The following is a 17,055-nucleotide window of genomic DNA, read 5'->3' on the forward strand; positions in this document are numbered from 1 at the left end:
ATTTTTTTGTATAGCTGCTGGCTGGATCAGGCAAAGGGCACGCTGCTGCCTATACTTGATTTGATTAGGCCTATGCTTACTATTAGAAGACTAATATTTGTGAGCATTTTTGTTGGTGAAACTTTATGTTAATTTACTTATTTGTTGGTGGATCACTACGCCTTTATAGCTTGGCTTGCATGCCATTTAGTGTTTTACGCAGCCCTCACCCAATTAATCTGCCTATTAGCCTACTTTAGCCTTTAAATGCTTATTTAGTAGTGTACTTATTTGCTGCTGGATCATTCACTAACTTTAGTTATTGTGTTATTTCATTACTTTTAGTTAACTATAATAACCCTGGTATGAACTCTTCATCATATTGTATGTCCACTAGTACTGTACAGTACTGTATGTGTGATTAGTTGTGAATAGCGACCCTGACACAGTGTCTCCCTGACAGATACTTGTACTGGTCAGACATAAGTGACAACAACCCCCACATAGAGAGGATGGGGATGGACGGCACCAACAGGACAGTCATCGTGAAGGATAAGATCTCCGAGCCCTACGGCCTGACGTTAGACTACATCAACAATCACATCTACTGGAGCAACGAGGAGAAATACATTGAGTTTGCCAACCTGGATGGAACCAACAGACACACAGGTAACACACACGCACGTGCACACGCACACGCGCACACACACACACACACACACACACACACACACACACACACACACACACACACACACCCCTGCAGGCCCGTCGGGACCCGACCAGGCCCGGCCCGTTAATACTGGCCGGGCTAGGGCCGTTTCTGTATTTGACGATCGGGCCCAGGGCCAGGCTCGGGCTTAAAGAACATTTTGCGCAGTTAATTTCACCCTGCAGTAACGTGATCCACCTCTCGTGAAACCCCGGTATAGTGATCCTCATCATGTGCGCTCACTGCGCTGGCCTCCTAGCCTGCAGCTGCTGCACGCTGCTAGTAGTAGTCACGTGACAACAACACCACACACACAGCACACACACCAAAGGCCACACACACATGTTGTTGAACAATGGACAAGCAGAAGATAAAGGAAAAGTTGGCTCGCGGGAAGCTCCAAGCAGTTACAAATACTGCAGGAAAATCTGAAGCTTGGAAGCAGTTTGATTGAATTACTACTCTAACAAACGATCAAGTTGGTTTTGCACAGTGCAGAAAATGTAAACAGGTCCTTGTATACAACAGTACATCATCAGGCACGTCTCATTTAGGGCGACATGTCGATGGTGGCTGCGGAGCAGCGAGCACGAGCAGCAGTGCTAATGCTGGCGCAAGCCGACAATTATCAATGCCTGAATGTCTTACCAAGCCAGTGCCATCTAATGCAAAATCCCAAATCACCCAGAAGTGTGTGGAATTCTGCTGCGACAAACAAGCGGCAAAGAGTTGGATAGCGACCTATCAAACAGGTGTGACCCAGGACGAGATGCAGGAGCAGATGTGACAGACACCCTGTCACCAACAGCAAAAAAAAGACAAATGGCTGAATTTGAAACAGAGTGGGAGAATGTCACCACTGGATGACGTCAAAGTATACCTCAACCTTCACGGCGGTTGTGACTCAAAATGAGTAGTAGAGTTTTTGTTTGTGTGTATGGACAGGAACTATATTTGCAATATTGTTCTTCACAGTTTACCTCAAAGAAAGGTAGGCCGTAATCTTTTGTTTCTGCTGGCTGGATCACGCAAAGGGCACGCTGCGGCCTATTCTTGATTTGATTAGGCCTATGCTTAGGCTTCTGCTTCTTCTTTCTGTAGCCTAATGCTATTAGAAGACTAATATTTGTGAGAATTTTTGTTGGTGAAACTTTATGTTAATTAACTTTTGCTATTTGTTGGTGGATCACTACGCCTTGACTATAGCTTGGCTTGCACATTTAGTGTCTACGTAGCCCTCAGCCAATTAATCTGCCTATAAGCCTACTATAGCCTATATATGCTTATTTAGTAGCGTACTTATTTGCTACTGGATCACTCACTAACTGAGTTATTTTATTTGTTTTATTGTTTAAGCATCTCTCTCAGTAGCCTGAGCATTTTTGTTGTTGCACTTTGTTTATACTGGACTGGCATCACGCACTTTTATTCCTGGTCTCATGTAACAGTTGTATTTTGGCTTTATTGTTTACTGTTTACTTATTTGTTGCTGCTGGTAACGACTTTATCGTGGCATTCCCTTTTATTGTTGGATAAACGGCTTTATGTTTATAGACCTTTATTTTGGCGTGCAATTCAAGGCATGCCATGAACACACCTTAATAGCAGTAGTTACGTTTAATAAAACTACAACTACAACTACTTTTTAGTTTGATGTGTGTGTTCTTCTCTTCTTGTGGGTTTGTTTTTATCAGAGCACGAGAGTGCAGCTTCTGCACGCACCAGTGAAAGCGCACGCTCGAAAATAAATAATTAATAATAATAAATATATAAAAAGGTGTCGGGCCTCGGGGCGGGCTAAAGCTGTAGAATTGCGCCACCTATCGGGCCAGGGCTGAATACCACGGGCAAGGGCTAGGCCCCACATTTTCGGGCTCTAACACACACACACACACACACACACACACACACACACACACACACACACACACACACACACACACACACACACACACACACACACACACACACACACACACACACAATATTCCTTATAATACTTTTTAATTCATGTTATAATAATGTGACTGTTTTGGTTTTGTGTGTCTGTAGTTGTGAGTCAGGACAACATATTGGCTATTACTCTGTTTGAGGATCACATCTACTGGACAGACTGGGAGACCAGCTCCATCTACAGAGCCAACAAGACTCAGGGAACCAACCAGATCAGTCTCATCAGCAACCTGGACAGACCATCTGACATCCACATGTACCACCCCTATCGACAACCTGAGGGTCTGTATAACCTACTGTATACAACACTCTCATTATTACCTTCATGCTGTTTTATTACTTTTATGTATTGTGTTAGTGTATTATTCTGATCTGTTTTGAAAAGTGCTATAAAAACAACCCGGCATCCCTATTCTGGCAATGTTTTTTTTTTCTTTTTGAGCGGTGCCAGCCGCTCCAACAAGTGACCGATTCTGTACACACACAGACTCGCTCAGCACATGTGTGCACGAAGCGCGTATGTACACACTAAAATGACCGATCTACAATTTGAGTAGAAGTACTTTAAGTACTTAAAAGTAACTAAAGTGACTAAAAACTAACTGCCCCCCTAATTAAATTAATAACATAGTGAAAACAACAGATGTACAAGCTCATATTGCATTGCGATGCAGAATGTTCTGAACTTTAACTCGATAACACGAGTTAAAGTTTTTTCATTGGTGTTTCTTGGGCACAGTCTGAAAAGCTCTGTTGTAACATAAAGGTGTGTGTTCTCATATTCATTACATGTGTGCATGTTTTCTCCACCCTGCAGTGTCTGGTCATCCATGTCAGACCAACAATGGAGGCTGCAGTAACCTGTGTCTGCTCTCACCTGGAGGGGGCTACAAGTGTTCCTGTCCCACAGACTTCTACTTGACAGCAGACAACAAGCAGTGCATGTCCAACTGCACTGCCAGCCAGGTGATTCACCTCAGCTTCACTTGTGTTACTCTGTATGACTTTATGGCCCCTATTAAAGGTCTCTTAAATCCACGTCTTATGCGCAATCCCTATTATGCAAGTTGTCCTGAACACAAACACTTAAGGAATAAGACTCGCCAGCATATTTTAGGCATGGGGGAGTATCCATTATGTTAACTAAGGGCTTAATGCGATATCTGCTATTTTGCACCTTGACTTAAATAGCCGTACTCAGTCAATTCTGAACCGATTGTAAAAACGTAAAGTTCTCCCCATCAAATCTCCCCATCAAACGATATGAAGCGAAAAGGAAACTTTAGCCGGTCCCTTTTCTCTCATGCGCCTCTCTCTCTTCCGGAATGGAATAGAAGAACGCTCGTCCCAAAACACCCTCGCCCCGGGTCTAATCCGGCGGCCTCGGTCCTCGAAAATAGTGTGTTTTGGGCCGAGCATTCCGGTTACCACCGGAATGGTGCGCTTCTCGTCAATGAGTCTTGTGAAAATAATGTGAATACTATTATGGGGATATAATCCTATAGGCTATATATTGGAAATGACAAAAATAAATATAATAGCAGATGCTTTTCCTATTTTTTTTTTTTTTTTCCTATTTAAATTAATAAACTTAAATTCATTAATGTATCCCCTCCTGGAGGGCCCCCTTGCGTGGAAGTCCCGTGTATGGGTTCTCATAACCCAGCAAGCCACTGCTTGGAGATCAGATATTTTGTGCAGCAGTAGCTTGTCTCTTTGGTCCTTTCAATGTGAGCTTTGCTCTCACCGCTTAACACTTGCATGACTAAGCTATCAATATGACCGATTTTGAGAATTTAAAGTGGATTGTCTTCTCTCATGAAGCTCTGAGAAAGTTCCCCTTTCATGACTTTTCCTAAATATTTGTTTCAAATCATCTCCGTTTTTTTTTTCTTCTGAAACGTATTATAAATATGAAATATATACCATATATACCATCCCAACCGTTATATTTCGGCTAAATTGACCGCTATCCCCCTCTCTCTCCCAGGCAAGAGCAGTTGACACCTCTAGACCCCCCGCAGAGCGGCCCGTAGACGAGCTGCGCAGCGAGTCTATGCGAGTCTATGTTGCCTTGTCTGCTTATTATAAGCGACTTTGGGCTTGTTTTTTGCGTATTTCTATTATTATTAATTTTATAATTATATATATAATTACATTATAATGGTAATACTTTTCTACTCCACTACAGCTCAGAGGCAAATCTTGTACTTTTACTTCACTACAATTATTTGAAAACTTTAGTTACTAGTTACTTTGCAGATATAAATATATTTTCATACTTGTTTAGATTAGAGCTTCATGCATTTTTATTAGGTATATATTTATATAGAAAGGTCTAACCAGGGACTGGTGTTGCAAATTAGCCTCGGCTATTACCCCATTCATGCCTCACTGTTTTCTCAGTGCACAACGACGCAGTAAGATTTTCATAGACCTGACTGCTTATTTCTCTCGCAAAATTTGGCGACCCATTTTCCACTTTCCCTTTCACTGCAAAGCGGTGGAAAAAGATAGGATCTACAAGCATACAGCTTGTCACGCAGCAACTGTTTTATGCTTGAAGATCAGATATTTTGCGCAGGATTGAGCACATTTGTGGAACATAGCATTGTGTTCACTTGTTGCACTGAGGGAGGAGGAGAGGAGACGCGTTTGTCAGCGATGTGGACAGCTGATAGAATGAGAGCTTTACGCTCAGACAATAATGTGAATATTATTATTATGAATAATAATAATTTAGGTTTGTCACTGGGTTGTTTACAAGTTACTATAGTTCGCTTGCTGCTACTAAAGCAGCATTACATGACGGTCATATTATGACAGTCATGACGAAACTTCAACCTGTTTTTTGCACTTTCTCCATTTACAGCCCTACATCTACATAAACATTCAGATTTCAAATATAACGTTTTTATTCCGTGGCCACGGATGTTACAATTTACTTCGGGTGGGTATAAGTACCCGTAACTTCTGTATTGTTCAATAAAAAGCATTTGAATCCGATTGGCGGTCATTTTCTCATAGAGTTATAGTGTATCAGAGTGCAATTACACCTCCCAACCGATAGGGTCACGTAGTTGAAAGCATGGAGAAAATACGGAGAAAATGGCCACCGATCGGATTAAAATGTTTTTTATTGGACAATACGGAAAATATGGGTACTTATGGGTTACCCGAATAGAATTGTAACATCCCTGGCCATGAGGTAAGCACTTTATATTTGAAATCTGAACGTTTGTGTAGATGTACGGGCTGAATGGAGAAAGTGCCAACACCAGGTGTAAGTTTATCGCTACATGCTAAGAAGCTAACGTGAGTTCGTCAGCATTAGTTTGGGCACTTTGGGGTCGGATTAGTGTTTTTGTTGGAACATTAAGCCGACACGCAACACCACGTTTAATGTTACGTTGTAAACAACCACCACCAAACCTTTTGTTAACTTATAACTCAATCTCTTTGTGGTGAACGCTTGTGTCTCTTCAAGTTGTTGTGTTTTTCCCACATTGCTTGCCTTCGGCATCAAGCATTGTGTTTTGTTCTCCACATCGATGTAGCGAAAATGTGTCCATATCACCTCTTCTCTTTCTCCCGAGCCCCGTGCAAAGCATTTTACCGTTTTATTTTGTAAAGTTGCATGCAGTAACACTTTCATAGACCTACCTGCTTATTTCTCTCTCAAAATTTGGCAACCCATTTTCAACTCTCAGCTTTTTAGAAGACAATGGAACCCCCCACTGTTTGGGGGAGAAAGTGTGAACTAGTCTGGGCACAGAGGGGAGACAGTGGCCAATAGGATAGCCTGATTTGGGGATCAAAATGATCGTTTTTCAGGCTTGGTGGAGGACCTCAGTCATGCGAGTGTTAACACACGGACAATAGCACTGTGTCTTGTGCTGATCTTAAAGGGAATGGCAGCGGGTCCTAGCCTGGTAAACCCTCCCTCCAGAAATCTCATTAGTATTTTATTTCAGGAGTGAGTCTGGCCTGCAGACCTATATGGGCAATTTGGCTGTGGGCTGGAGCTGGGCGAGAGTAATGTAGCTTTGATGTCCAAGTGGCCCTTTGATGTCCAATTAAGCCACTTTAGGCTGCAGTGATTATCACCAGGAGTAATTGGTTTGTCTTTTGAAAGGTGTATTGATTAATGACGTGTGAACCACTCGGGTTCCACCTGATTGGCCTACCCCCGCTGTCAATCACAAAACAATGAGCGAGGACGCTGATTGGCTCGGTTATTTGGTAATGCACTAGAAACGCCCATACAAGCCTTCATGCCAGACTCACTCCTGGAATCAAATGGAAATGAGATTTCCGGAGGGAGGGTTTACCAGGCTAAGCGGGTCCTACTCTGATTGGATTGATTAAAATAACGCCCAAACACTCCCATGACTAATTCAGGGCTGTTTTACTGCATAGCGTCTTGGTGCAGTGCGCACATTACCGCACCAATAATAGCAAAATGGCATTGGTCACGCTTCCACGTCTTAAATTAAGGAATAAGACCTGGCGGTACCTAAGACGTCCTTAATAGAGCCCTATGTCTCACGTCTGCTTTTGATACTGATTCTAAACATAATTCTCTGTCTCCCCCTTCAGTTTGTCTGTCAGAACTACAAGTGCATTCCATTGTCATGGAAATGTGACAGAGTAGATGACTGTGGGGACCGGTCAGATGAACCTGCTGACTGCTGTGAGTACAGACTGAAAAATTACCTTAATATCCATGCTTTATTATTACAGTTATTATTTTTGTGTACTCCAATATCCTTTGACAGTTTCTGACACCCGTATAAAGTTGTATCTACACGTGCACGCGCACACACACACACACACACACACACACACACACACACACACACACACACACACACACACACACACACACACACACACACACACACACACACACACACACACACACACACACACACACTAGGGTGACCACCTCCAAACAGGCCCATTGAGGGACAGGTGAACCTGTTTTATGGGACATTGCGGGACACATGGCCCACACATGGGGGGGGGGGGTATTTAATGTTTTAAATAAATGTATATATATATAGTTATCATCAACATTGGCCATCATCTTCAGTTTCAAAGTTCTTTATTTATAATGCAGCTTAAGTAAGTTCTCACTATAAACCCCCTTTGTTTCAGAGGACATATAGACACTAATAACAAATATAATGCAGCTGATAAACTGTTAAGAAAGTATTCAATCAATCAAAACGTGTAGCTTCAGTCAACAACCTACACAGACTGCTTGATATTTAAGACAAACTGATATCACATGAGATAAGATAAAGTTACACCACAAAGAGTAGCAGGAACATGACTTGGTTTTTATTAGTGTCCAACATATGAACTCTCATATAATGTGATATGAATCTAAAAGTAATTGTGTATATGTGTAATAACATTAGGACGGTTAAACTATCTCTATCACTAAATTCATTTCAGTTCAGTGGGTTGTCATTTGACAGATTTATTTAAACAGAAGGCGACTAAATGAATCACATACACAACCAGAGGGGATCATGCTGTGAATAAAATAGTGCATGTGATAACAAGGTGTAAGTGTTGTGTTGACGTGCACGGCTGTGGGTGAGACAGTCAACAGGATACACAGGGTGAACTCTGCTATGGACTGGGGTCAGAGGTCATACATCTATTATGGTGAAATGTCTGCCATGGAATCTTCCTCTTGCATTGTCTTCATCAGTGAGTGAGTCAAAGTACATTGTTTTCACTCTTAGCTCTCACAGGGAGATCTGCAGCCCAAATGTCCTTTTCTTGAGGCCACTCGACCCCCTGGAAACTTATCATATTATTGGATAACTTGTCAGGTGTGTTCCACAGCCAACGCAGTTTGAAGGATAATTATATTAGTGTGTTAGTGGTGAAGGTTACTAAATGACAACCAACCTGTTAGTTTACAACAAACGATTGATTATCAGCTATTTTTCTATTTTTATTCCATGTGAGTTCTGATAGATATCATAGTTCCTCATTCTCACCCTGTGAATGTCAAATAAATAGCAGCAAACAGGAGAAACAAAGGACATCTTGTCCTGTATTTCAACAGATCAACCAACCAGCTGTTACACTGAAGCTCATTTAGTTTGTTATGTTTCTCATCAGCTCCCCAGGCTGAACCAACACACAACACAACAGGTAAGTCTGTCTGTCTGTCTGTCTGTCTGTCTGTCTGTCTGTCTGTCCCATAAAAGATAAACTCTCTAACACTGCACATATATGAACCAGTGAAATATGGTGATGTTTTGTATTTAAAGTGAATAAAAAGGTCAGTCAGTAAATACAGAAGCTTCACTGTGTCAGTGGTTTGAGAGAGAGAGCGAGAGAGCGAGAGAGCGAGAGAGAGAGAGAGAGAGAGAGCTGTATTATTCACATACTCATACATGTACAGTATGAACAGTTAACTATTGGGTAACAAACACTTCACTTAAAGGTCGGGTCTATAATGCATTACAATCACATGTATAAGGCATTATAACACTCAATATAAATGTTTATAATTATATATGAAAACTTATAACAACGTTCATAACGTATTATAAGTGCTGTTATACTGAATTATAAGCTCAGTTGAACAGCACATTATAACTAACCTTAACTTAGTTAGTTATGAAGTGTGTTTGTTATAAGTTGTTATCATTCATGATTATAAACATTTATAATGAGTGTTATGAATTATTATAAGTGCATTATAATGCATTATAGACCCAATCTTTAAGTAAAGTGTTACCTGGTAGTTATAATATGCTGTTCCGCTGAGTGTATAAGGCATTATGACCAGCACTTATACATTATATTATTACAAGTTATAATACTTCAGAATCCTTCTTAGTTGCCATGCATAATTATAAACATTTATTACAAGTGTTATAAATTATATTATAAATGTGGTTATAACACATTAGAGACACAACCTTAACTCTTTCACTGCCACACTGAGTATTTTCATTTTCGTGCCAGCAATTTGCGTGTTTTTTCATTTTTATTTTTTTTAATTTTTCATTCAAATAAATTATCTGATTGGGTTTTTAAACCCATACGACAGTTCTACCAGTAGAGAGCAGCAAATCGACACATTGATCATCTCGTTGACTCGCTCGCCCCCCCCCTCCCAAACAGGCTTACGTCACATCCGGTGACAAAACAGATGTAACTAATCAAATAGGGTAATGAGATAGTCTTGCGCAGGGTGTGTGGATTTTGAAATGTAAACCAACTCAAATGTAATGTCTCACTTTCTCCAGAGGTGGAGCCCTTCCTCATCGTATCCACCCCCTCCAACCTGATGAAGATCAACTGGAACGGCTCCAGCTCCACAGAGCTCAAGGTGAAAACCATTGGACATAACACATCCTATGTAATGGTGGAGATGCATATTGGTGGAAAGTAACTAAGTACATTTACTCAAGTACTGTACTCAAGTACAATTTTGATGATGTTTTACTTTACTTGAGTATTTCCAATTGTCAATACTTTTACTTCTACACAACTACATTACAAAGGCAAATATTGTACTTATGACTCCACTACATTTATTTGAAAATTTTGATTACTATTTACTTTACAGATTACTATATTACAAAACATAAGTTTTGAAAATACCTATTTTATACATAGGCTATTCAAAATAGCCGATCTACAATCTCACAATGTGTCGCATTGTCGGGTGTTGTGAGATTGTAGATTGGCTATTATGGTAAAGTTTGACAAAAACACTTACTTTCAGTAAGTACATTTAGATTTTCCAGTACTTGTGTACTTTTACTCAATAGATTGTTTTTATTTCTACATTGTGCTTCTTTTAGTTAAATAAATAAAAAATCTGAGCTCCACCACTGAGCTCCTACGCTATATTCTACACTCACTGCTTTTGACATGCTGGAATGTATTCCTGTCTGAGACTAACACAATGCTGTGGTGTGACAGGGCTTGAGCTATGCATCGGATCTGGACTTTGACTATCAGCAGCAGATGATCTACTGGGCAGAATTGTACACCAAAAGGATCAGTCGCATGCACATCAATGGCAGTGACGTCCAGGTCAGTGTGACAATGACAAATACTTATATTTGTAATATAAATACTTTGTGATATCAGTGTTAAATATCAAACAAGAGAACAGGGTGCCTGGTGGCTCAGTCACTTAGTGCAGTGTTTCCCAAACAGTGGGACTGGACCCATTCTTGGGTCTAGGACCCATTTTCATGGGTCCTAAGTAAATATCCCCTTTTCTGTTTCCTACTTTGTTTAGAAAATAATATAATTTACAAAAAATAATTAAAACATTTTTCAAAATAACTTCATACATGAAAAACCTTATATTCCTTGGAAAAAAATAAAATAATACTGAGTGGTGAAAATAGCAGAGTAGGCCTACATGATGTGAGCTTATATATCGTCTCTTTTCACTAGTTTGGGTCCCGGGGAGACATCACATCCCACTCTTTTGGGTCTCTAGCTCAAAAGTTTAGGAACCACTGAGTTAGTGTACAAAACATGTGCTATTTATAAGCTTAAAAAATACAATAAAAAGCCAATCTACAGACTCACTATGTGACGCATTGTGAAAACTGCTCTTTTTGTAAAGAAACATTCAAAATATTGAAAATGTGTGGAAAGAAAGCTAGACACATTTGTGAAAAACATACTGTACACTAGATCATGTACATCACTAGATCTGTACATCTAGAAAATAAGGCATAACAATGTTGAAAGAATTGTATCGAAAATAAAACTATAAAACATGGTGATTATATTCATAGTGCATGTATGGTTCTTTAACAGGTCCTTCACAGCAGGTTGACCAGTACAGAGGGTCTGGCTGTTGATTGGGTGGGAGGTAACCTTTACTGGTGTAACAGAGACACCATAGAGGTGTCCAAACTAAACGGATCGTACAGAACAGTCCTGGTCAACACCGGTCTGGACAAGCCAAGCTCCATGGCTGTAGATGTACGCTACGGGTAAGAGCACTGTGGTGACATCATGAACTTCACACTGAATGTATCAACCATCCTGTGAAACACCACGGATACAAGAAGATACAAACTGATGACAATGCATCATATTCTGTTCCTCTTGCAGATCTAAGTTTAAAAAGTCACTAATAAGAATCTTAATACATAGTTTAAACCACATGAGGACAATTTTAATAGTATCATGCAAGTTTTGACTCACTGAAAAGTGCACTAAATTGAGTGTGCAATACTTTCTTGTGAATGGCTGTGCTTTCTGGAGCTCCTAGGAGGTAAACTCCAAACATATGACACCTAAGTAGACTAGGGTGACCACCCGTCCCACTTCCCGCGGGACAGTCCCGAAAATGGAACATTTGTCCCGCGTCCCACATGAACAGAACAATGTCCCGCAAGTGATCATTGATAAATTAAAGTTTTTATTTAATGCCTCTCACTAATTACCCTCTTTAAAGAGAGAAATACAGCGACATCAGTGTCATGAATCAATGTGCAGGTTTTGCGACGTGTGCGGAAGGGATACCAGAACGCTCGCCCCGGGTCAAATTCAGCGGTCCCCACCAGATATTCCTAAACGTAACCTCAGTAAAACAGGGGCGAGTGTGTTTTGGGCGAGTGTTCCGGTTACCTGCTGAAGCTGTTAACGTGAGCACACACCAAACTGGACTGGATCGTGTTCTGTTGCTGCAGGTGAGAGAGAGATCACACTAACAACAGATCCCATCACAACAGAGAGGACACTGGACAGCACAGCTCAAGCCTCATGCAACCAAAACAGAATAAGTGATAGACTTGTTAAGCTCGACCGGTGCTGCGTAGCCAAAAGTGCCGGGGACCCCAAAGGCAAAGACACTGAGACAAGAATAGGGGTAAAAGGAATTTTATTAAATAATAACGTTACGGTGGGAGGAAAAGTCCTGGGGAGGTGAGAGGGTTTTTGGAATCCAGGGAGTAAGGAAGTGGAGCGCTGGTGGAGATGGCTGAGGAGCGTGGGTGGAGCTGGGAGACACTGGGTTTTAGATGGAGGGAGCCTGGAACAAAAGAAAACAAAGTTAGCATTAAACAGAAGTAGCTCTTTAGAGAATCACTCAGAACACTAGTAAACTAACAGCCAGCAACACTAACCACAGTAGTTAATATTCAAGCATCGGGCGTCGGTTCTCAGCAGCTTATATTGGCCAGCTCCTGATGATGGTGATGTGGAGCAGCCGGGCTGATTGGGACCAGCCACACCTGAGCTGGCTGCTGGCTGAGGGAGACGCCCGGCCCTTGCCCTTATATGGCGTGCAGGGGAGGGACCAGGAACGTGTTGCACAACAAGACTAATGCTTTGTCTTAAACATCGCAGTCACAAGCACTGCTTTAATTGATGGACTGATCAAAGGACAGCGTCGTTGACCCCCCCCCCCCCCCCCGCCCGTGCGCATTTTCCCGCAACAGGGACTCTGCTGTCCTGCAAATGGACAACTATTTTGAGGTGGTCACCCTAAAGTAAACTAAAACAAATCATAAACCTCTAGTTATTGAACATACTCAGCTGAAAATAGCCAATCTACAAGCTCACAATGTGTCAAGATGCGACACGTTGGGAGCTTGTAGATCTGCTATTTTAACTATTTATGAAAAAGATATTGGCTATTGACAAAGACTAAAACTAAAGACATCTTCTTTATGAGTTTAGTTAGTTAAAGTTAGTTTAGTAAAAACACAATACAGTTTCAGTTACTTATCGCTATTTCTGTACAACCTTTATTTTTATTTCAGTTATAATTGTCCTTATTTTGTTAGTTATAGTTAAGTATAACAACCCTGGTATATAATATCATATTGTATGTCCACTAGTACTGTACAGTACTGTATGTGTGATTAGTTGTGAATAGTGACCCTGACACAGTGTCTCCCTGACAGATACTTGTACTGGTCAGACATAAGTGACAACAACCCCCACATAGAGAGGATGGGGATGGACGGCACCAACAGGACAGTCATCGTGAAGGATAAGATCTCCAAGCCCTACGGCCTGACGTTAGACTACATCAACGATCACATCTACTGGACCAACGAGGAGAAATACATTGAGTTTGCCAACCTGGATGGAACCAACAGACACACAGGTAGCTCGCATGCACGCACGCACGCACGCACACACACACACACACACAGACACACACACACACACACACACACACACACACACACACACACACACACACACACACACACACACACAGAGAGAGGGAGAGAGTATAGTTGTAACTAAGGTCTGTTTTATTAGGTCTAGAGGGTTTAAAGGAATGATTCACCCAAAAATCAATTACTCAGCCCATGAAGCATTGAATTCATTTTTGTGTTGCATTCCTGAACCAATAATACAATATTTGACTAATTGAAGTTAATAGGAGACCAATCATGTCTTAAGCCTTTTTTTGTGTCAATTTCTATTTTTTAATCTAGTTCATCTGGTTTAAATAATTATTTTACTGTAAGAAATAAGGCAGTGATAACATTATATACTTTACAGATGCATGTTAACTCTTGTTATAAAATACTTTATAATACTTTGTTCATTCATTTTATAATATTGTGAAAATTCTGTTCTGTGTGTCTGTAGTTGTGAGTCAGGACAACATCTGGGCTATTACTCTGTTTGAGGATCACATCTACTGGACAGACATGACGACCAGCTCCATCTACAGAGCCAACAAGACTCAGGGAACCAACAAGATCAGACTCATCAGCAACCTGAACAGACCACGTGACATCCACATGTACCACCCCTATAGACAACCTGAGGGTCTGTACAACCTACTGTATACAACACTCTCATTATTACTCTTCATGCTTTTTTATTTTGTACAATGTTATATTTGATCTGTTATGAAAACTTTTACACAAAATACATGTCCTTACGGGCATGGCATTATAGGGGGAATTTTGTATGTAATGTATCCCCACACACACACACACACACACACACACACACACACACACACACGCACGCACACAATAAAACAATAAATAAAATAGTAAAACAGCTCATGTACAACCTCAAAAAGCATTGCGATGCAAAATGTTGTGAGCTTGTAGACCAGCATTATTGTTATTTTTAGCGGTGCCAGCCGCTCTACATTTGACCGTGTGTGTTTGCGTGTCCGTCCGAGCCTGGCATAAGCAGCTGCGGCTGATTAAACACAAACAGGACACAGTGCAACACATGCGCCACTTAAAGGGGCGCGCACACACGCACGCACGCACACACACACACACACACACACACACACACACACACACACACACACACACACACACACACACACACACACACACACATATTAAAAGTAAATAGAGTACAAATATCTAAAAGTAAATACCTTGAGTAAAAATACTTAAGAGTACTTATATAGTTGAAAAAAATAGTAAAAATACTTAAAAGTTGATAAAAAGAGTAAAAATACTTAAAGGTTGTAAAAATTAGTAAAAAATACTTTAAAGTAAATAAAGTGACTAAAAATAATTTAAAATAAATACATTGAGGAACAATACTTAATAGTACTTAAATTGAGTAAAAAATACTCAGTAGTACTCAAATGAGTAAAAATACTTAAAGGTTGTTAAAATTAGCAAAAATACTTAAACATAGTTAAAAAGAGTAATTATACTTAAAAGTTGATAAAAACTGTACAAATACTCTTTTAGTACCGCCTCAATACCAGCACCCACACATCAAATAGAGTAGTACCGTCTGAATGCCAGCGCCCACACATCAAATAGATTTGTACCGCCTGAATGACAGCACACACTCATCAACCAGAGTAGGCACCGCTTACTCACACTGGGTGTGATTTTTTTTTACAAGAACACAGGTGTGCGTTAAGATTTAGCCTTGTCCTTAGGAAGGTCTTGAGCACAAAAAGCTCTGTTGTAACGTATAGGTGTGTGTTCTCATATTCATTACATGTGTGCATGTTTTCTCCACCCTGCAGTGTCTGCTCATCCATGTCAGACCAACAATGGAGGCTGCAGTAACCTGTGTCTGCTCTCACCTGGAGGGGGCTACAAGTGTTCCTGTCCCACCGACTACTACTTGACAGCTGACAACAAGCAGTGCATGTCCAGCTGCACTGCCAGCCAGGTGATTCACCTCAGCTTCACTTGTGTTACTCTGTATGACTTTATGTCTCATGTCTGCTTTTGATACATTACTGATTCTAAACATAATCCTCTGTCTCCCCCTTCAGTTTGTTTGTCAGAATGACACGTGCATTCCGTTCTCGTGGAAATGTGACTCAGTAGATGACTGTGAGGACCGGTCAGATGAACCTGCTGACTGCTGTGAGTACAGACTGAAAATTAGCTCAATGTTCATGATTTATTATTACTGTGTTTACAGTGATCACAATTATTACTTCTATGTATTCCAAAAACACTCATACATACTCGTAATGCTTTATAACAATAATAAAAACACATTAAGGTTATAAAGTATAAATGCATACAAAATAATAATAAGTATTATAATCTAATAATACTATCTAATAACAGCTATAAGAAATAAGAAGTTCTCAGAATGCTTAATAGCAATAATCATGACATAACTCATTTTAAGGTCAAGTATTACAAAACTAATTGCTGAATAGATCTTTTTGTTTTAGCCAGTATCATGGTGTTATAATTATCATGGTCAAAATACATTATAATATTCTGAAAATGCATAATTATCAGTCTTATGAAGCATTATATTATGTTATTAACTCACTATAAGTGGCCATTGGGTGCTTTAAGTAAAGAACAATCATATTGAATCAACACAATTTACTGTCTTGACTTTATTTTATTTTAACACACACACACACACACACACACACACACACACACACACACACACACACCACCCACCCACCCACCCACCCACCCACCCACCCACCCACCCACCCACACACACACACACACACACACACACACACACACACGCACACACACACACACACACACACACACACACACACACACACACACACACACACACTAGCATCATTAAGACGTTGGTACGCTACAGACAGACAGACAGACAGACAGACAGACAGACAGACAGACAGACAGACAGATATCTGTTAAAGTGAAACTAATGTATTATGATTTTCTTTCTCAGCTGTCCAAGTTAAACCAACACACCACTCAACAGGTAAACAAAGATGAAAGATTAAAACTGATTAGAGATAATATTCTTCCAGTTCTTGTAAATAAAGTAACACATTTTTTATTGCATATTACTCTCTGTACAGATTCTGACGATATCCGGTTAGTGGGAGGAACCGGTAACTGTAATGGTGGACTGGAGATGAAACACCAGGAAGAGTGGAGACCAGTGTTGGCTTGGTATGACTGGAACAGGATGTC

General features: G+C 40.5%; 3 protein-coding genes across 3 annotated transcripts in view; all 3 read left to right on the forward strand.

Annotated features, from left to right (window-relative positions):
• LOC308090934 (uncharacterized protein) overlaps positions 1-17,055 on the forward strand; it is a 187,030-nt gene that overhangs the window by 24,910 nt on the left and 145,065 nt on the right. The window lies entirely within an intron of this gene.
• LOC308090076 (uncharacterized protein) overlaps positions 1-17,055 on the forward strand; it is a gene marked incomplete at both ends in the record, with an annotated part of 101,807 nt that overhangs the window by 22,902 nt on the left and 61,850 nt on the right. Inside the window, one exon of the mRNA XM_080435104.1 lies at positions 8,789-8,821. Within this exon, the coding sequence (XP_080291230.1) occupies positions 8,789-8,821 (33 nt within the window). The remainder of the gene's footprint in view (positions 1-8,788; positions 8,822-17,055) is intronic.
• On the forward strand, positions 9,067-16,947 carry LOC308090077 (low-density lipoprotein receptor-related protein 1-like; the record flags this gene model as incomplete). The annotated part of the gene is made up of 9 exons (XM_080435105.1): positions 9,067-9,073; positions 9,928-10,010; positions 10,610-10,723; positions 11,468-11,646; positions 13,567-13,772; positions 14,270-14,452; positions 15,642-15,790; positions 15,897-15,967; positions 16,941-16,947. The coding sequence occupies 9 exons, from the start codon at positions 9,067-9,069 to the stop codon at positions 16,945-16,947; spliced, it is 999 nt and encodes a 332-aa protein (XP_080291231.1).

The sequence above is a fragment of the Gymnoscopelus braueri genome (genome assembly GCF_963280865.1).
Source record: "Gymnoscopelus braueri genome assembly, chromosome: 8".
NCBI classification, from domain to species: domain Eukaryota; kingdom Metazoa; phylum Chordata; class Actinopteri; order Myctophiformes; family Myctophidae; genus Gymnoscopelus; species Gymnoscopelus braueri.